The 20,419-nt window shown below is 58.5% G+C and overlaps 1 protein-coding gene across 1 annotated transcript in view; it reads right to left on the bottom strand.

Moving 5' to 3' along the window:
• The window catches only part of COL27A1 (collagen type XXVII alpha 1 chain), a 263,084-nt gene that overhangs the window by 52,367 nt on the left and 190,298 nt on the right, over nt 1-20,419 (bottom strand). The window contains 2 exon segments of the mRNA XM_075578501.1: nt 1,043-1,096; nt 1,438-1,494. Coding sequence (XP_075434616.1) covers nt 1,043-1,096; nt 1,438-1,494 — 111 coding nt within the window.

Raw genomic sequence — 20,419 nt, 5'->3', positions numbered from 1 at the left:
GGGGGAAGAGCGAGAGGGGGGGAAGAGCGAGAGGGGGGGGGGGAAGAGCGAGAGGGGGGGGAAGAGTGAGAGTGGGGGGGGGGGGGAGAGTGAGAGTGGGGGGGGGAAGAGTGAGAGTGGGAAGAGTGAGAGTGGGGGGGGGGGAGAGAGTGAGAGTGGAGGGGGGTGAGAGTGGGGGGGTGAGAGTGGGGGGGGGGGGGTGAGAGTGGGGGGGGGGTGAGAGTGGGGGGGGGGAGAGTGAGAGTGGAGAAAAGAGTGAGAGGGGGAGGGGAAAAGTGAGAGTGGGCAAAAGAGTGAGAGGGGGAGAGTGAGAGTGGGGAAAAGAGTGAGGGGGAGGGGGAGAGTGAGAGGGGAAGAGTGAGGGTGGGGAGGGGAAGAGTGAGGGTGGGGAGGGGAAAGAGTGAGGGTGGGGGGGGGGAAAGAGTGAGGGTGGGGGGGGGGGAAAGAGTGAGGGTGGGGGGGAAAGAGTGGGGGTGGGGGGGGAAAGAGTGGGGGTGGGGGGGGAAAGAGTGAGGGTGGGGGGGGAAGAGTGAGGGTGGGGGGGGAGATTAAGGGTGGGGGGGGAAAGAGTGAGGGTGGGGGGGGGAATGAGTGAGGGTGGGGGGGGAAAGAGTGAGGGTGGGGGGGGGGAAGAGTGAGGGTGGGGGGGGGGGAAGAGTGAGGGTGGGGGTGGAGTGAGATTGGAGAAAAGAGTGAGAGTGGGGGGGGGGAAGAGTGAAAGTGGGGGGGAAGAGTGAGAGTGGAGAAAAGAGTGAGAGTGGGGGTGCAGAGTGAGTGGGGGGGGAGAGAGAGCGGAGAAAGAGTGAGAGAGAAGAGAGTGGGATAGGGAGACTAAGGGGGGGGGGGGGAGAGAGAGGGGAGTGTGTACAAGTGCAAGACGTGACTTTTAGCCGTTATTAAGCATTTGCACCTACAGGACGCGTGTGGCCATGAAGTTTAGTTTAGTGCTACTGTAATTCTGCACGGTTAGGAATAACACCGCCAGTCTGGCGCGTCTGGTCACAAAGCGTCAGATAATACCCCAAGTGTACCCCCAACTCACAGGATATCCGGGGTCTCCCGGCTCCCCGCGGTCTCCACGGTCACCAAGTTGGCCCTTTAAAAACAAATGAAAGCTGATGGAGGACACGGGTCAGAACCAGAATCTGCTTTCTATGGTGGGATTTACCCCGGGCACGGCTGGGGCTATCCGACGCGTTTCACTTGTACCACGGAGAGGCACAATGTGAACAAACGGGCGCTGCGCAACTAAATCAGCGGGCGAACATCTAGTGTGAAGGGGAGGACCAACTCCGCTCCCCAAGGGCCACCAACAGGCCAGGCCACCTGTGCTGAAGCAGGGATATTCTGAAACCCTGGCCTGTTGGTGGCCCTTGAGGCCTGGAGTTGGCGACCTCTTTCCTGACAGCATCACGAGGTCGCGGGGGAAGCACTTACTCTGTCTCCTGGGGGCCCCGGGGCACCTTCCGCCTTCCCGTCGTCGCCTTGTTCCCCCTGTGGGTACAAACCATGTGCACAGTGAGCAGAGACGGCGCCGATACCACGCCGGGGACGCCACGCAGAAGTAACCACGCACAGAAGCAGAGACACGCAATGCAACAGTATACAATGCAGCATGTACTGCGCAGGAAGCAGAGACGCAATGCAACAGTATACAATGCAGCATGTACTGCGCAGAAGCAGAGACACACAATGCAACAGTATACAATGCAGCATGTACTGCGCAGAAGCAGAGACGCAATACAACAGTATACAATGCAGCATGTACTGCGCAGAAGCAGAGACACACAATGCAACAGTATACAATGCAGCACGTACTGCGCAGAAGCAGAGACACACAATGCAACAGTATACAATGCAGCATGTACTGCGCAGAAGCAGAGACACGCAATGCAACAGTATACAATGCAGCATGTACTGCGCAGAAGCAGAGACACACAATGCAACAGTATACAATGCAGCATGTACTGCGCAGAAGCAGAGACACACAATGCAACAGTATACAATGCAGCACGTACTGCGCAGAAGCAGAGACACACAATGCAACAGTATACAATGCAGCATGTACTGCGCAGAAGCAGAGACACGCAATGCAACAGTATACAATGCAGCATGTACTGCGCAGAAGCAGAGACACACAATGCAACAGTATACAATGCAGCATGTACTGCGCAGAAGCAGAGACGCAATGCATCAGTATACAATGCAGCATGTACTGTGCAGAAGCAGAGACACACAATGGAACAGTATACAATGCAGCACGTACTGCGCAGAAGCAGAGACACACAATGCAACAGTATACAATGCAGCATGTACTGCGCAGAAGCAGAGACACACAATGCAGCATGTACTGCGCAGAAGCAGAGACACACAATGCAACAGTATACAATGCAGCACGTACTGCGCAGAAGCAGAGACACACAATGCATCAGTATACAATGCAGCATGTACTGCGCAGAAGCAGAGACGCAATGCAACAGTATACAATGCAGCATGTACTGCGCAGAAGCAGAAACACAATGCAACAGTATACAATGCAGCATGTACTGCGCAGAAGCAGAGACACACAATGCAACAGTATACAATGCAGCATGTACTGTGCAGAAGCAGAGACACACAATGCAACAGTATACAATGCAGCATGTACTGCGCAGAAGCAGAGACACACAATGCAACAGTATACAATGCAGCATGTACTGCGCAGAAGCAGAGACACACAATGCAACAGTATACAATGCAGCATGTACTGCGCAGAAGCAGAGACACAATGCAACAGTATACAATGCAGCATGTACTGCGCAGAAGCAGAAACACACAATGCAACAGTATACAATGCAGCATGTACTGCGCAGAAGCAGAGACACACAATACAACAGTATACAATGCAGCATGTACTGCGCAGAAGCAGAGACACACAATACAACAGTATACAATGCAGCATGTACTGCGCAGAAGCAGAGACACACAATGCAACAGTATACAATGCAGCATGTACTGCCAGAAGCAGAGACACACAATACAACAGTATACAATGCAGCACGTACTGCGCAGAAGCAGAGACACACAATACAACAGTATACAATGCAGCATGTACTGCGCAGAAGCAGAGACGCAATGCAACAGTATGCAATGCAGCATGTACTGCGCAGAAGCAGAGACACACAATGCAACAGTATACAATGCAGCATGTACTGCGCAGAAGCAGAGACACACAATGCAACAGTATACAATGCAGCATGTACTGCGCAGAAGCAGAGACACACAATGCAACAGTATACAATGCAGCATGTACTGCGCAGAAGCAGAGACACACAATACAACAGTATACAATGCAGCATGTACTGTGCAGAAGCAGAGACACACAATGCAACAGTATACAATGCAGCATGTACTGCGCAGAAGCAGAGACACACAATGCAACAGTATACAATGCAGCATGTACTGCGCAGAAGCAGAGACACACAATGCAACAGTATACAATGCAGCATGTACTGCGCAGAAGCAGAGACACACAATGCAACAGTATACAATGCAGCATGTACTGCGCAGAAGCAGAAACACACAATGCAACAGTATACAATGCAGCATGTACTGCGCAGAAGCAGAGACACACAATGCAACAGTATACAATGCAGCATGTACTGCGCAGAAGCAGAGACACACAATGCAACAGTATACAATGCAGCATGTACTGCGCAGAAGCAGAGACACACAATACAACAGTATACAATGCAGCATGTACTGCGCAGAAGCAGAGACACACAATACAACAGTATACAATGCAGCATGTACTGCGCAGAAGCAGAGACACACAATACAACAGTATACAATGCAGCATGTACTGCGCAGAAGCAGAGACACACAATGCAACAGTATACAATGCAGCATGTACTGCGCAGAAGCAGAGACACACAATACAACAGTATACAATGCAGCATGTACTGCGCAGAAGCAGAGACACACAATGCAACAGTATACAATGCAGCATGTACTGCGCAGAAGCAGAGACACACAATACAACAGTATACAATGCAGCACGTACTGCGCAGAAGCAGAGACACACAATGCAACAGTATACAATGCAGCACGTACTGCGCAGAAGCAGAGACACACAATGCAACAGTATACAATGCAGCACGTACTGCGCAGAAGCAGAGACACACAATGCAACAGTATACAATGCAGCATGTACTGCGCAGAAGCAGAGACACACAATGGAACAGTATACAATGCAGCATGTACTGCGCAGAAGCAGAGACACACAATGCAACAGTATACAATGCAGCATGTACTGCGCAGAAGCAGAGACACACAATGCAACAGTATACAATGCAGCACGTACTGCGCAGAAGCAGAGACACACAATGCAACAGTATACAATGCAGCATGTACTGCGCAGAAGCAGAGACACGCAATGCAACAGTATACAATGCAGCATGTACTGCGCAGAAGCAGGAACGGCAGGATTTAAAGATATCCCTGCTTCAGCACAGGTGGTGCAGTCGTTGACTTAAGCCACCTATGCTGAAACAGGGATATCCTGAAAACCTGACCTGTTGGTGGCCCTTGAGGACTGGAGTTGGCCACCCCTTCATTATCCCGTTGAGGTCTTTAACCCTTCTCGAACAGTGGCGGCGAGGTGGCACACGTGGCTCTTCAACTGCAAGGGTGCTAACGCTGGTTTGCTTTTAACCCTTAGGTTGCAAGCATGCAACATTGCATTGCTGGCTCCAACCAAAGGGTTAAGAAAACCCATGCCAGCTGCCGTTCAGCACTGAAGGGGTTAGTGTGTTTGGAACAGCATAAATTGTGGGGGTGGGAGGGGAGGGGGGAAAGCTGTTTAAAAGGGGGGTTATGTTTTGGTTATTTGGGAGATTAAAGACCAGTGGAAAGCAGCGAGAGGCCGAGATTGAACATGTGGAGGAGCTGCAGCAGCGAGAGGCCGAGAGTGAACATGTGGAGGAGCTGCAGCACTGAGAGGCCGAGAGTGAACATGTGGACGAGCTGCAGCAGCGAGAGGCCGAGAGTGAACATGTGGAGGAGCTGCAGCAGCGAGAGGCCGAGAGTGAACATGTGGAGGAGCTGCAGCAGTGAGAGGCCGAGAGTGAACATGTGGAGGAGCTGCAGCAGCGAGAGGCCGAAAGTGACATGTGGAGGAGCTGCTGCAGCGAGAGGCCGAGAGTGAACATGTGAAGGAGCTGCAGCAGTGAGAGGCCGAGAGTGACATGTGGAGGAGCTGCAGCAGCGAGAGGCCGAGAGTGAACATGTGGAGGAGCTGCAGCAGCGAGAGGCTGAGAGTGACATGTGGAGGAGCTGCAGCAGCGAGAGGCCGAGAGTGAACATGTGGAGGAGCTGCAGAGCGAGAGGCCGAGAGTGACATGTGGAGGAGCTGCTGCAGCGAGAGGCCGAGAGTGACATGTGGAGGAGCTGCTGCAGCGAGAGGCCGAGAGTGAACATGTGAAGGAGCTGCAGCAGCGAGAGGCCGAGAGTGAACATGTGGAGGAGCTGCAGCAGCGAGAGGCCGAGAGTGAACATGTGGAGGAGCTGCAGCAGCGAGAGGCGGAGAGTGAACATGTGGAGCAGCTGCAGCAGCGAGAGGCCGAGAGTGAACATGTGGAGGAGCTGCAGCAGCGAGAGGCCGAGAGTGAACATGTGGAGCAGCTGCAGCAGCGAGAGGCCGAGAGTGAACATGTGGAGGAGCTGCAGCAGCGAGAGGCCGAGAGTGAACATGTGGAGGAGCTGCAGAGCGAGAGGCCAAGAGTGAACATGTGGAGGAGCTGCAGCAGCGAGAGGCCGAGAGTGAACATGTGGAGGAGCTGCAGCAGCGAGAGGCCGAGAGTGAACATGTGGAGGAGCTGCAGCAGCGAGAGGCCGAGAGTGAACATGTGGAGGAGCTGCAGCAGCGAGAGGCCGAGAGTGAACATGTGGAGGAGCTGCAGCAGTGAGAGGCCGAGAGTGAACATGTGGAGGAGCTGCAGCAGCGAGAGGCCGAGAGTGAACATGTGGAGGAGCTGCAGCACTGAGAGGCCGAGAGTGAACATGTGGAGGAGCTGCAGCAGCGAGAGGCCGAGAGTGAACATGTGGAGCAGCTGCCGCAGCGAGAGGCCGAGAGTGAACATGTGGAGGAGCTGCAGCAGCGAGAGGCCGAGAGTGAACATGTGGAGGAGCTGCAGCAGCGAGAGGCCGAGAGTGACATGTGGAGGAGATGCAGCACTGAGAGGCCGAGAGTGAACATGTGGAGGAGCTGCAGCAGCGAGAGGCCGAGAGTGACATGTGGAGGAGCTGCAGCACTGAGAGACCGAGAGTGAACATGTGGAGGAGCTGCAGCAGTGAGAGGCCGAGAGTGAACATGTGGAGGAGCTGCAGCACTGAGAGGCCGAGAGTGAACATGTGGAGGAGCTGCAGCAGCGAGAGGCCGAGAGTGACATGTGGAGGAGCTGCAGCACTGAGAGACCGAGAGTAAACATGTGGAGGAGCTGCAGCACTGAGAGGCCGAGAGTGAACATGTGGAGGAGCTGCAGCAGCGAGAGGCCGAGAGTGAACATGTGGAGGAGCTGCAGCAGCGAGAGGCCGAGAGTGAACATGTGGAGGAGCTGAAGCAGCGAGAGGCCGAGAGTGAACATGTGGAGGAGCTGCAGCAGCGAGAGGCCGAGAGTGAACATGTGGAGGAGCTGCAGCACTGAGAGGCCGAGAGTGAACATGTGGACGAGCTGCAGCAGCGAGAGGCCGAGAGTGAACATGTGGAGGAGCTGCAGCAGCGAGAGGCCGAGAGTGAACATGTGGAGGAGCTGCAGCAGTGAGAGGCCGAGAGTGAACATGTGGAGGAGCTGCAGCACTGAGAGGCCGAGAGTGAACATGTGAAGGAGCTGCAGCAGTGAGAGGCCGAGAGTGACATGTGGAGGAGCTGCAGCAGCGAGAGGCCGAGAGTGAACATGTGGAGGAGCTGCAGCAGCGAGAGGCTGAGAGTGACATGTGGAGGAGCTGCAGCAGCGAGAGGCCGAGAGTGAACATGTGGAGGAGCTGCAGAGCGAGAGGCCGAGAGTGACATGTGGAGGAGCTGCTGCAGCGAGAGGCCGAGAGTGACATGTGGAGGAGCTGCTGCAGCGAGAGGCCGAGAGTGAACATGTGGAGGAGCTGCAGCAGCGAGAGGCCGAGAGTGAACATGTGGAGCAGCTGCAGCAGCGAGAGGCCGAGAGTGAACATGTGGAGGAGCTGCAGCAGCGAGAGGCCGAGAGTGAACATGTGGAGGAGCTGCAGAGCGAGAGGCCAAGAGTGAACATGTGGAGGAGCTGCAGCAGCGAGAGGCCGAGAGTGAACATGTGGAGGAGCTGCAGCAGCGAGAGGCCGAGAGTGAACATGTGGAGGAGCTGCAGCAGCGAGAGGCCGAGAGTGAACATGTGGAGGAGCTGCAGCAGCGAGAGGCCGAGAGTGAACATGTGGAGGAGCTGCAGCAGTGAGAGGCCGAGAGTGAACATGTGGAGGAGCTGCAGCAGCGAGAGGCCGAGAGTGAACATGTGGAGGAGCTGCAGCACTGAGAGGCCGAGAGTGAACATGTGGAGGAGCTGCAGCAGCGAGAGGCCGAGAGTGAACATGTGGAGCAGCTGCCGCAGCGAGAGGCCGAGAGTGAACATGTGGAGGAGCTGCAGCAGCGAGAGGCCGAGAGTGAACATGTGGAGGAGCTGCAGCAGCGAGAGGCCGAGAGTGACATGTGGAGGAGATGCAGCACTGAGAGGCCGAGAGTGAACATGTGGAGGAGCTGCAGCAGCGAGAGGCCGAGAGTGACATGTGGAGGAGCTGCAGCACTGAGAGACCGAGAGTGAACATGTGGAGGAGCTGCAGCAGTGAGAGGCCGAGAGTGAACATGTGGAGGAGCTGCAGCAGCGAGAGGCCGAGAGTGACATGTGGAGGAGCTGCAGCACTGAGAGACCGAGAGTAAACATGTGGAGGAGCTGCAGCACTGAGAGGCCGAGAGTGAACATGTGGAGGAGCTGCAGCAGCGAGAGGCCGAGAGTGAACATGTGGAGGAGCTGCAGCAGCGAGAGGCCGAGAGTGAACATGTGGAGGAGCTGAAGCAGCGAGAGGCCGAGAGTGAACATGTGGAGGAGCTGCAGCAGCGAGAGGCCGAGAGTGAACATGTGGAGGAGCTGCAGCAGCGAGAGGCCGAGAGTAAACATGTGGAGGAGCTGCAGCAGCGAGAGGCCGAAAGTGAACATGTGGAGGAACTGCAGCAGCGAGAGGCCGAGAGTGAACATGTGGAGGAGCTGCAGCAGCGAGAGGCCGAGAGTGAACATGTGGAGGAGCTGCAGCAGCGAGAGGCCGAGAGTGAACATGTGGAGGAGCTGAAGCAGCGAGAGGCCGAGAGTGAACATGTGGAGGAGCTGCAGCACTGAGAGGCCGAGAGTGACATGTGGAGGAGCTGCAGCACTGAGAGACCGAGAGTGAACATGTGGAGGAGCTGCAGCAGTGAGAGGCCGAGAGTGAACATGTGGAGGAGCTGCAGCACTGAGAGGCCGAGAGTGAACATGTGGAGGAGCTGCAGCAGCGAGAGGCCGAGAGTGACATGTGGAGGAGCTGCAGCACTGAGAGACCGAGAGTAAACATGTGGAGGAGCTGCAGCACTGAGAGGCCGAGAGTGAACATGTGGAGGAGCTGCAGCAGCGAGAGGCCGAGAGTGAACATGTGGAGGAGCTGCAGCAGCGAGAGGCCGAGAGTGAACATGTGGAGGAGCTGAAGCAGCGAGAGGCCGAGAGTGAACATGTGGAGGAGCTGCAGCAGCGAGAGGCCGAGAGTGAACATGTGGAGGAGCTGCAGCAGCGAGAGGCCGAGAGTGAACATGTGGAGGAACTGCAGCAGCGAGAGGCCGAGAGTGAACATGTGGAGGAGCTGCAGCAGCGAGAGGCCGAGAGTGAACATGTGGAGGAGCTGCAGCAGCGAGAGGCCGTGAGTGAACATGTGGAGGAGCTGAATCAGCGAGAGGCCGAGAGTGAACATGTGGAGGAGCTGCAGCAGCGAGAGGCCGAGAGTGACATGTGGAGGAACTGCAGCAGAGAGAGGCCGAGAGTGAACATGTGGAGAGGCTGCAGCAGCGAGAGGCCGAGAGTGAACATGTGGAGGAGCTGCAGCACTGAGAGGCCGAGAGTGACATGTGGAGGAGCTGCAGCAGCGAGAGGCCGAGAGTGAACATGTGGAGGAGCTGCAGCAGCGAGAGGCCGAGAGTGAACATGTGGAGGAGCTGCAGCAGCGAGAGGCCGAGAGTGACATGTGGAGGAGCTGCAGCAGTGAGAGGCCGAGAGTGAACATGTGGAGGAGCTGCAGCAGCGAGAGGCCGAGAGTGAACATGTGGAGGAGCTGCAGCAGCGAGAGGCCGAGAGTGAACATGTGGAGGAGCTGCAGCAGCGAGAGGCCGAGAGTGAACATGTGGAGGAGCTGCAGCAGCGAGAGGCCGAGAGTGAACATGTGGAGGAGCTGCAGCAGCGAGAGGCCGAGAGTGAACATGTGGAGGAGCTGCAGCAGCGAGAGGCCGAGAGTGAACATGTGGAGGAGCTGCAGCAGCGAGAGGCCGAGAGTGACATGTGGAGGAGCTGCAGCAGCGAGAGGCCGAGAGTGCACATGTGGAGGAGCTGCAGCAGTGAGAGGCCGAGAGTGACATGTGGAGGAGCTGCAGAGCAAGAGGCCGAGAGTGAACATGTGGAGGAGCTGCAGCAGCGAGAGGCCGAGAGTGACATGTGGAGGAGCTGCAGCAGTGAGAGGCCGAGAGTGAACATGTGGAGGAGCTGCAGCAGCGAGAGGCCGAGAGTGAACATGTGGAGGAGCTGCAGCAGCGAGAGGCCGAGAGTGAACACGTGGAGGAGCTGCAGCAGCGAGAGGCCGAGAGTGAACATGTGGAGGGGCTGCAGCAGCGAGAGGCCGAGAGTGACATGTGGAGGAACTGCAGCAGCGAGAGGCCGAGAGTGAACATGTGGAGGAGCTGCAGCAGCGAGAGGCCGAGAGTGAAATGTGGAGGAGCTGCAGCACTGAGAGGCCGAGAGTGACATGTGGAGGAGCTGCAGCAGCGAGAGGCCGAGAGTGACATGTGGAGGAGCTGCAGAGCAAGAGGCCGAGAGTGAACATGTGGAGGAGCTGCAGAGCAAGAGGCCGAGAGTGAACATGTGGAGGAGCTGCAGCAGCGAGAGGCCGAGAGTGACATGTGGAGGAGCTGCAGCAGTGAGAGGCCGAGAGTGAACATGTGGAGGAGCTGCAGCAGCGAGAGGCCGAGAGTGAACATGTGGAGGAGCTGCAGCAGCGAGAGGCCGAGAGTGAACACGTGGAGGAGCTGCAGCAGCGAGAGGCCGAGAGTGAACATGTGGAGGGGCTGCAGCAGCGAGAGGCCGAGAGTGACATGTGGAGGAACTGCAGCAGCGAGAGGCCGAGAGTGAACATGTGGAGGAGCTGCAGCAGCGAGAGGCCGAGAGTGAAATGTGGAGGAGCTGCAGCACTGAGAGGCCGAGAGTGACATGTGGAGGAGCTGCAGAGCGAGAGGCCGAGAGTGAACACGTGGAGGAGCTGCAGCAGCGAGAGGCCGAGAGTGAACATGTGGAGGAGCTGCAGCAGTGAGAGGCCGAGAGTGAACATGTGGAGGAGCTGCAGAGTGAGAGGCCGAGAGTGAACATGTGGAGGAGCTGCAGAGTGAGAGGCCGAGAGTGAACATGTGGAGGAGCTGCAGCAGCGAGAGGCCGAGAGTGAACATGTGGAGGAGCTGCAGAGCAAGAGGCCGAGAGTGAACATGTGGAGGAGCTGCAGCAGTGAGAGGCCGAGAGTGACATGTGGAGGAGCTGCAGCAGTGAGAGGCCGAGAGTGAACATGTGGAGGAGCTGCAGCACTGAGAGGCCGAGAGTGAACATGTGGAGGAGCTGCAGCACTGAGAGGCCGAGAGTGAACATGTGGAGGAGCTGCAGAGCGAGAGGCCGAGAGTGAATATGTGGAGGAGCTGCAGCAGCGAGAGGCCGAGAGTGACATGTGGAGGAGCTGCAGCAGTGAGAGGCCGAGAGTGAACATGTGGAGGAGCTGCAGCACTGAGAGGCCGAGAGTGAACATGTGGAGGAGCTGCAGCACTGAGAGGCCGAGAGTGAACATGTGGAGGAGCTGCAGAGCGAGAGGCCGAGAGTGAATATGTGGAGGAGCTGCAGCAGCGAGAGGCCGAGAGTGAACATGTGGAGGAGCTGCAGCAGCGAGAGGCCGAGAGTGAACATGTGGAGGGGCTGCAGCACTGAGAGGCCGAGAGTGAACATGTGGAGGAGCTGCAGCACTGAGAGGCCGAGAGTGAACATGTGGAGGAGCTGCAGAGCGAGAGGTCGAGAGTGAACATGTGGAGGAGCTGCCGCAGCGAGAGGCCGAGAGTGAACATGTGGAGGAGCTGCAGCAGCGAGAGGCCGAGAGTGAACATGTGGAGGAGCTGCAGCAGCGAGAGGCCGAGAGTGACATGTGGAGGAGCTGCAGCAGCGAGAGGCCGAGAGTGAACATGTGGAGGAGCTGCAGCAGCGAGAGGCCGAGAGTGAACATGTGGAGGAGCTGCAGCACTGAGAGGCCGAGAGTGAACATGTGGAGGAGCTGCAGCAGCGAGAGGCCGAGAGTGAACATGTGGAGGAGCTGCCGCAGCGAGAGGCCAAGAGTGAACATGTGGAGGAGCTGCAGCACTGAGAGGCCGAGAGTGAACATGTGGAGGATCTGCAGCACTGAGAGGCCGAGAGTGAATATGTGGAGAAGCTGCAGCACTGAGAGGCCGAGAGTGAATATGTGGAGGAGCTGCAGCAGCGAGAGGCCGAGAGTGAACATGTGGAGGAGCTGCAGCAGCGAGAGGCCGAGAGTGAACATGTGGAGGAGCTGCCGCAGCGAGAGGCCAAGAGTGAACATGTGGAGGAGCTGCAGCACTGAGAGGCCGAGAGTGAACATGTGGAGGAGCTGCAGCACTGAGAGGCCGAGAGTGAACATGTGGAGGAGCTGCAGCACTGAGAGGCCGAGAGTGACATGTGGAGGAGCTGCAGCAGCGAGAGGCCGAGAGTGAACATGTGGAGGAGCTGCAGCAGCGAGAGGCCGAGAGTGACATGTGGAGGAGCTGAATCAGCGAGAGGCCGAGAGTGACATGTGGAGGAGCTGCAGCAGCGAGAGGCCGAGAGTGACATGTGGAGGAGCTGCAGCAGCGAGAGGCCGAGAGTGACATGTGGAGGAGCTGCAGCACTGAGAGGCCGAGAGTGAACATGTGGAGGAGCTGCAGCAGCGAAAGGCCGAGAGTGAACATGTGGAGGAGCTGCAGAGCGAGAGGCCGAGAGTGAACATGTGGAGGAGCTGCAGCAGCGAGAGGCCGAGAGTGAACATGTGGAGGAGCTGCAGCAGTGAGAGGCCGAGAGTGAACATGTGGAGGAGCTGCAGCAGCGAGAGGCCGAGAGTGACATGTGGAGGAGCTGCAGCAGCGAGAGGCCGAGAGTGACATGTGGAGGAGCTGCAGCAGCGAGAGGCCGAGAGTGAACATGTGGAGGAGCTGCAGCAGCGAGAGGCCGAGAGTGACATGTGGAGGAGCTGCAGCAGCGAGAGGCCGAGAGTGACATGTGGAGGAGCTGCAGCAGCGAGAGGCCGAGAGTGACATGTGGAGGAGCTGCAGCAGCGAGAGGCCGAGAGTGAACATGTGGAGGAGCTGCAGCAGCGAGAGGCCGAGAGTGAACATGTGGAGGAGCTGCAGCAGCGAGAGGCCGAGAGTGAACATGTGGAGGAGCTGCAGCAGCGAGAGGCCGAGAGTGAACATGTGGAGGATCTGCAGCAGCGAGAGGCCGAGAGTGACATGTGGAGGAGCTGCAGCACTGAGAGGCCGAGAGTGAACATGTGGAGGAGCTGCAGCAGCGAGAGGCCGAGAGTGAACATGTGGAGGAGCTGCAGCACTGAGAGGCCGAGATTGAACATGTGGAGGAGCTGCAGCAGCGAGAGGCCGAGAGTGAACATGTGGAGGAGCTGCAGAGCGAGAGGCCGAGAGTGAACATGTGGAGGAGCTGCAGCAGCGAGAGGCCGAGAGTGAACATGTGGAGGAGCTGCAGCAGCGAGAGGCCGAGAGTGAACATGTGGAGGAGCTGCAGAGCGAGAGGCCGAGAGTGACATGTGGAGGAGCTGCAGCAGCGAGAGGCCGAGAGTGAACATGTGGAGGAGCTGCAGCAGCGAGAGGCCGAGAGTGAACATGTGGAGGAGCTGCAGCAGCGAGAGGCCGAGAGTGAACATGTGGAGGAGCTGCAGAGCGAGAGGCCGAGAGTGAACATGTGGAGAGGCTGCAGCACTGAGAGGCCGAGAGTGAACATGTGGAGGAGCTGCAGCAGCGAGAGGCCGAGAGTGAACATGTGGAGGAGCTGCAGCAGCGAGAGGCCGAGAGTGAACATGTGGAGGAGCTGCAGCAGCGAGAGGCCGAGAGTGAACATGTGGAGGAGCTGCAGAGCGAGAGGCCGAGAGTGAACATGTGGAGAGGCTGCAGCACTGAGAGGCCGAGAGTGAACATGTGGAGGAGCTGCAGCAGCGAGAGGCCGAGAGTGAACATGTGGAGGAGCTGCAGCAGCGAGAGGCCGAGAGTGAACATGTGGAGGAGCTGCAGCAGCGAGAGGCCGAGAGTGAACATGTGGAGGAGCTGCAGCAGCGAGAGGCCGAGAGTGAACATGTGGAGGAGCTGCAGCACTGAGAGGCCGAGAGTGAACATGTGGAGGAGTTGCAGCAGCGAGAGGCCGAGAGTGAACATGTGGAGGAGCTGCAGCAGCGAGAGGCCGAGAGTGAACATGTGGAGGAGCTGCAGCAGCGAGAGGCCGAGAGTGAACATGTGGAGGAGCTGCAGCAGCGAGAGGCCGAGAGTGAACATGTGGAGGAGCTGCAGCAGCGAGAGGCCGAGAGTGAACATGTGGAGGAGCTGCAGCAGCGAGAGGCCGAGAGTGAACATGTGGAGGAGCTGCAGCAGCGAGAGGCCGAGAGTGAACATGTGGAGGAGCTGCAGCAGCGAGAGGCCGAGAGTGAACATGTGGAGGAGCTGCAGCAGAGAGAGGCCGAGAGTGACATGTGGAGGAGCTGCAGCAGCGAGAGGCCGAGAGTGAACATGTGGAGGAGCTGCAGCAGCGAGAGGCCGAGAGTGACATGTGGAGGAGCTGCAGCAGCGAGAGGCCGAGAGTGAACATGTGGAGGAGCTGCAGCAGCGAGAGGCCGAGAGTGACATGTGGAGGAGCTGCAGCAGCGAGAGGCCGAGAGTGACATGTGGAGGAGCTGCAGCAGCGAGAGGCCGAGAGTGACATGTGGAGGAGCTGCAGCAGCGAGAGGCCGAGAGTGAACATGTGGAGGAGCTGCAGCAGCGAGAGGCCGAGAGTGACATGTGGAGGAGCTGCAGCACTGAGAGACCGAGAGTGAACATGTGGAGGAGCTGCAGCAGCGAGAGGCCGAGAGTGAACATGTGGAGGAGCTGCAGCAGCGAGAGGCCGAGAGTGAACATGTGGAGGAGCTGAAGCAGCGAGAGGCCGAGAGTGAACATGTGGAGGAGCTGCAGCAGCGAGAGGCCGAGAGTGAACATGTGGAGGAGCTGCAGCAGCGAGAGGCTGAGAGTGAACATGTGGAGGAACTGCAGCAGCGAGAGGCCGAGAGTGAACATGTGGAGGAGCTGCAGCAGCGAGAGGCCGAGAGTGAACATGTGGAGGAGCTGCAGCAGCGAGAGGCCGTGAGTGAACATGTGGAGGAGCTGAATCAGCGAGAGGCCGAGAGTGAACATGTGGAGGAGCTGCAGCAGCGAGAGGCCGAGAGTGACATGTGGAGGAACTGCAGCAGAGAGAGGCCGAGAGTGAACATGTGGAGAGGCTGCAGCAGCGAGAGGCCGAGAGTGAACATGTGGAGGAGCTGCAGCACTGAGAGGCCGAGAGTGACATGTGGAGGAGCTGCAGCAGCGAGAGGCCGAGAGTGAACATGTGGAGGAGCTGCAGCAGCGAGAGGCCGAGAGTGAACATGTGGAGGAGCTACAGCAGCGAGAGGCCGAGAGTGACATGTGGAGGAGCTGCAGCAGTGAGAGGCCGAGAGTGAACATGTGGAGGAGCTGCAGCAGCGAGAGGCCGAGAGTGAACATGTGGAGGAGCTGCAGCAGCGAGAGGCCGAGAGTGAACATGTGGAGGAGCTGCAGCAGCGAGAGGCCGAGAGTGAACATGTGGAGGAGCTGCAGCAGCGAGAGGCCGAGAGTGAACATGTGGAGGAGCTGCAGCAGCGAGAGGCCGAGAGTGACATGTGGAGGAGCTGCAGCAGCGAGAGGCCGAGAGTGACATGTGGAGGAGCTGCAGCAGCGAGAGGCCGAGAGTGACATGTGGAGGAGCTGCAGCAGCGAGAGGCCGAGAGTGAACATGTGGAGGAGCTGCAGCAGCGAGAGGCCGAGAGTGACATGTGGAGGAGCTGCAGCACTGAGAGACCGAGAGTGAACATGTGGAGGAGCTGCAGCAGCGAGAGGCCGAGAGTGAACATGTGGAGGAGCTGCAGCAGCGAGAGGCCGAGAGTGAACATGTGGAGGAGCTGAAGCAGCGAGAGGCCGAGAGTGAACATGTGGAGGAGCTGCAGCAGCGAGAGGCCGAGAGTGAACATGTGGAGGAGCTGCAGCAGCGAGAGGCTGAGAGTGAACATGTGGAGGAACTGCAGCAGCGAGAGGCCGAGAGTGAACATGTGGAGGAGCTGCAGCAGCGAGAGGCCGAGAGTGAACATGTGGAGGAGCTGCAGCAGCGAGAGGCCGTGAGTGAACATGTGGAGGAGCTGAATCAGCGAGAGGCCGAGAGTGAACATGTGGAGGAGCTGCAGCAGCGAGAGGCCGAGAGTGACATGTGGAGGAACTGCAGCAGAGAGAGGCCGAGAGTGAACATGTGGAGAGGCTGCAGCAGCGAGAGGCCGAGAGTGAACATGTGGAGGAGCTGCAGCACTGAGAGGCCGAGAGTGACATGTGGAGGAGCTGCAGCAGCGAGAGGCCGAGAGTGAACATGTGGAGGAGCTGCAGCAGCGAGAGGCCGAGAGTGAACATGTGGAGGAGCTACAGCAGCGAGAGGCCGAGAGTGACATGTGGAGGAGCTGCAGCAGTGAGAGGCCGAGAGTGAACATGTGGAGGAGCTGCAGCAGCGAGAGGCCGAGAGTGAACATGTGGAGGAGCTGCAGCAGCGAGAGGCCGAGAGTGAACATGTGGAGGAGCTGCAGCAGCGAGAGGCCGAGAGTGAACATGTGGAGGAGCTGCAGCAGCGAGAGGCCGAGAGTGAACATGTGGAGGAGCTGGAGCAGCGAGAGGCCGAGAGTGAACATGTGGAGGAGCTGCAGCAGCGAGAGGCCGAGAGTGAACATGTGGAGGAGCTGCAGCAGCGAGAGGCCGAGAGTGACATGTGGAGGAGCTGCAGCAGCGAGAGGCCGAGAGTGCACATGTGGAGGAGCTGCAGCAGTGAGAGGCCGAGAGTGACATGTGGAGGAGCTGCAGAGCGAGAGGCCGAGAGTGAACATGTGGAGGAGCTGCAGCAGCGAGAGGCCGAGAGTGAACATGTGGAGGAGCTGCAGCAGCGAGAGGCCGAGAGTGAACATGTGGAGGAGCTGCAGAGCGAGAGGCCGAGAGTGAACATGTGGAGGAGCTGCAGCAGTGAGAGGCCGAGAGTGAACATGTGGAGGAGCTGCAGCAGCGAGAGGCCGAGAGTGAACATGTGGAGGAGCTGCAGCAGCGAGAGGCCGAGAGTGAACACGTGGAGGAGCTGCAGCAGCGAGAGGCCGAGAGTGAACATGTGGAGGGGCTGCAGCAGCGAGAGGCCGAGAGTGACATGTGGAGGAACTGCAGCAGCGAGAGGCCGAGAGTGAACATGTGGAGGAGCTGCAGCAGCGAGAGGCCGAGAGTGAAATGTGGAGGAGCTGCAGCACTGAGAGGCCGAGAGTGACATGTGGAGGAGCTGCAGAGCGAGAGGCCGAGAGTGAACACGTGGAGGAGCTGCAGCAGCGAGAGGCCGAGAGTGACATGTGGAGGAGCTGCAGCAGCGAGAGGCCGAGAGTGAACATGTGGAGGAGCTGCAGCAGCGAGAGGCCGAGAGTGAACATGTGGAGGAGCTGCAGCAGCGAGAGGCCGAGAGTGACATGTGGAGGAGCTGCAGCAGCGAGAGGCCGAGAGTGACATGTGGAGGAGCTGCAGCAGCGAGAGGCCGAGAGTGAACATGTGGAGGAGCTGCAGCAGCGAGAGGCCGAGAGTGACATGTGGAGGAGCTGCAGCAGCGAGAGGCCGAGAGTGAACATGTGGAGGAGCTGCAGCAGCGAGAGGCCGAGAGTGAACATGTGGAGGAGCTGCAGCACTGAGAGGCGGAGAGTGAACATGTGGAGGAGCTGCAGCACTGAGAGGCCGAGAGTGAACATGTGGAGGAGCTGCAGCAGCGAGAGGCCGAGAGTGAACATGTGGAGAGGCTGCAGCACTGAGAGGCCGAGAGTGAACATGTGGAGGAGCTGCAGCAGTGAGAGGCCGAGAGTGACATGTGGAGGAGCTGCAGCAGCGAGAGGCCGAGAGTGAACATGTGGAGGAGCTGCAGCAGCGAGAGGCCGAGAGTGACATGTGGAGAGGCTGCAGCAGCGAGAGGCCGAGAGTGAACATGTGGAGGAGCTGCAGCAGCGAGAGGCCGAGAGTGAACATGTGGAGAGGCTGCAGCAGCGAGAGGCCGAGAGTGAACATGTGGAGGAGCTGCAGCAGCGAGAGGCCGAGAGTGAACATGTGGAGGAGCTGCAGCAGCGAGAGGCCGAGAGTGAACATGTGGAGGAGCTGCAGCAGTGAGAGGCCGAGAGTGAACATGTGGAGGAGCTGCAGAGCGAGAGGCCGAGAGTGAACATGTGGAGGAGCTGCAGCAGCGAGAGGCCGAGAGTGAACATGTGGAGGAGCTGCAGAGCAAGAGGCCGAGAGTGAACATGTGGAGGAGCTGCAGCAGCGAGAGGCCGAGAGTGAACATGTGGAGAGGCTGCAGCAGCGAGAGGCCGAGAGTGAACATGTGGAGGAGCTGCAGCAGTGAGAGGCCGAGAGTGAACATGTGGAGGAGCTGCAGCACTGAGAGGCCGAGAGTGAACATGTGGAGGAGCTGCAGCACTGAGAGGCCGAGAGTGAACATGTGGAGGAGCTGCAGAGCGAGAGGCCGAAAGTGAACATGTGGAGGAGCTGCAGCAGCGAGAGGCCGAGAGTGACATGTGGAGGAGCTGCAGCAGCGAGAGGCCGAGAGTGAACATGTGGAGGGGCTGCAGCACTGAGAGGCCGAGAGTGAACATGTGGAGGAGCTGCAGCACTGAGAGGCCGAGAGTGAACATGTGGAGGAGCTGCAGAGCGAGAGGTCGAGAGTGAACATGTGGAGGAGCTGCAGCAGCGAGAGGCCGAGAGTGAACATGTGGAGGAGCTGCAGCACTGAGAGGCCGAGAGTGAATATGTGGAGAAGCTGCAGCACTGAGAGGCCGAGAGTGAATATGTGGAGGAGCTGCCGCAGCGAGAGGCCGAGAGTGAACAAGTGGAGGAGCTGCAGCAGCGAGAGGCCGAGAGTGAACATGTGGAGGAGCTGCAGCAGCGAGAGGCCGAGAGTGACATGTGGAGGAGCTGCAGCAGCGAGAGGCCGAGAGTGAACATGTGGAGGAGCTGCAGCAGCGAGAGGCCGAGAGTGAACATGTGGAGGAGCTGCAGCACTGAGAGGCCGAGAGTGAACATGTGGAGGAGCTGCAGCAGAGAGAGGCCGAGAGTGAACATGTGGAAGAGCTGCAGCAGCGAGAGGCCGAGAGTGAACATGTGGAGGAGCTGCCGCAGCGAGAGGCCGAGAGTGACATGTGGAGGAGCTGCAGCAGCGAGAGGCCAAGAGTGAACATGTGGAGGATCTGCAGCACTGAGAGGCCGAGAGTGAATATGTGGAGAAGCTGCAGCACTGAGAGGCCGAGAGTGACATGTGGAGGAGCTGCAGCACTGAGAGGCCGAGAGTGAACACGTGGAGGAGCTGCAGCAGCGAGAGGCCGAGAGTGAACATGTGGAGGAACTGCAGCAGCGAGAGGCCGAGAGTGAACATGTGGAGGAGCTGCAGCAGCGAGAGGCCGAGAGTGAACATGTGGAGGAGCTGCAGCAGCGAGAGGCCGAGAGTGACATGTGGAGGAGCTGCAGAGCGAGAGGCCGAGAGTGACATGTGGAGGAGCTGCAGCAGCGAGAGGCCGAGAGTGAACATGTGGAGGAGCTGCAGCAGCGAGAGGCCGAGAGTGAACATGTGGAGGATCTGCAGCAGCGAGAGGCCGAGAGTGAACATGTGGAGGAGCTGCAGCACTGAGAGGCCGAGAGTGAACATGTGGAGGAGCTGCAGCAGCGAGAGGCCGAGAGTGAACATGTGGAGGAGCTGCAGCACTGAGAGGCCGAGATTGAACATGTGGAGGAGCTGCAGCAGCGAGAGGCCGAGAGTGAACATGTGGAGGAGCTGCAGAGCGAGAGGCCGAGAGTGAACATGTGGAGGAGCTGCAGCAGCGAGAGGCCGAGAGTGAACATGTGGAGGAGCTGCAGCAGCGAGAGGCCGAGAGTGAACATGTGGAGGAGCTGCAGAGCGAGAGGCCGAGAGTGACATGTGGAGGAGCTGCAGCAGCGAGAGGCCGAGAGTGAACATGTGGAGGAGCTGCAGCAGCGAGAGGCCGAGAGTGAACATGTGGAGGAGCTGCAGCAGCGAGAGGCCGAGAGTGAACATGTGGAGGAGCTGCAGAGCGAGAGGCCGAGAGTGAACATGTGGAGAGGCTGCAGCACTGAGAGGCCGAGAGTGAACATGTGGAGGAGCTGCAGAGCGAGAGGCCGAGAGTGAACATGTGGAGGAGCTGCAGCACTGAGAGGCCGAGAGTGAACATGTGGAGGAGCTGCAGCAGCGAGAGGCCGAGAGTGAACATGTGGAGGAGCTGCAGCAGCGAGAGGCCGAGAGTGAACATGTGGAGGAGCTGCAGCAGCGAGAGGCCGAGAGTGAACATGTGGAGAGGCTGCAGCACTGAGAGGCCGAGAGTGAACATGTGGAGGAGCTGCAGCAGCGAGAGGCCGAGAGTGAACATGTGGAGGAGCTGCAGCAGCGAGAGGCCGAGAGTGAACATGTGGAGGAGCTGCAGCAGCGAGAGGCCGAGAGTGAACATGTGGAGGAGCTGCAGCAGCGAGAGGCCGAGAGTGAACATGTGGAGGAGCTGCAGCACTGAGAGGCCGAGAGTGAACATGTGGAGGAGTTGCAGCAGCGAGAGGCCGAGAGTGAACATGTGGAGGAGCTGCAGCAGCGAGAGGCCGAGAGTGAACATGTGGAGGAGCTGCAGCAGCGAGAGGCCGAGAGTGAACATGTGGAGGAGCTGCAGCAGCGAGAGGCCGAGAGTGAACATGTGGAGGAGCTGCAGCAGCGAGAGGCCGAGAGTGAACATGTGGAGGAGCTGC

The sequence above is a fragment of the Ascaphus truei genome, chromosome 21, assembly GCF_040206685.1.
Source record: "Ascaphus truei isolate aAscTru1 chromosome 21, aAscTru1.hap1, whole genome shotgun sequence".
Lineage (NCBI taxonomy): Eukaryota > Metazoa > Chordata > Amphibia > Anura > Ascaphidae > Ascaphus > Ascaphus truei.
This window is presented reverse-complemented; position numbering and strand designations above follow the sequence as displayed.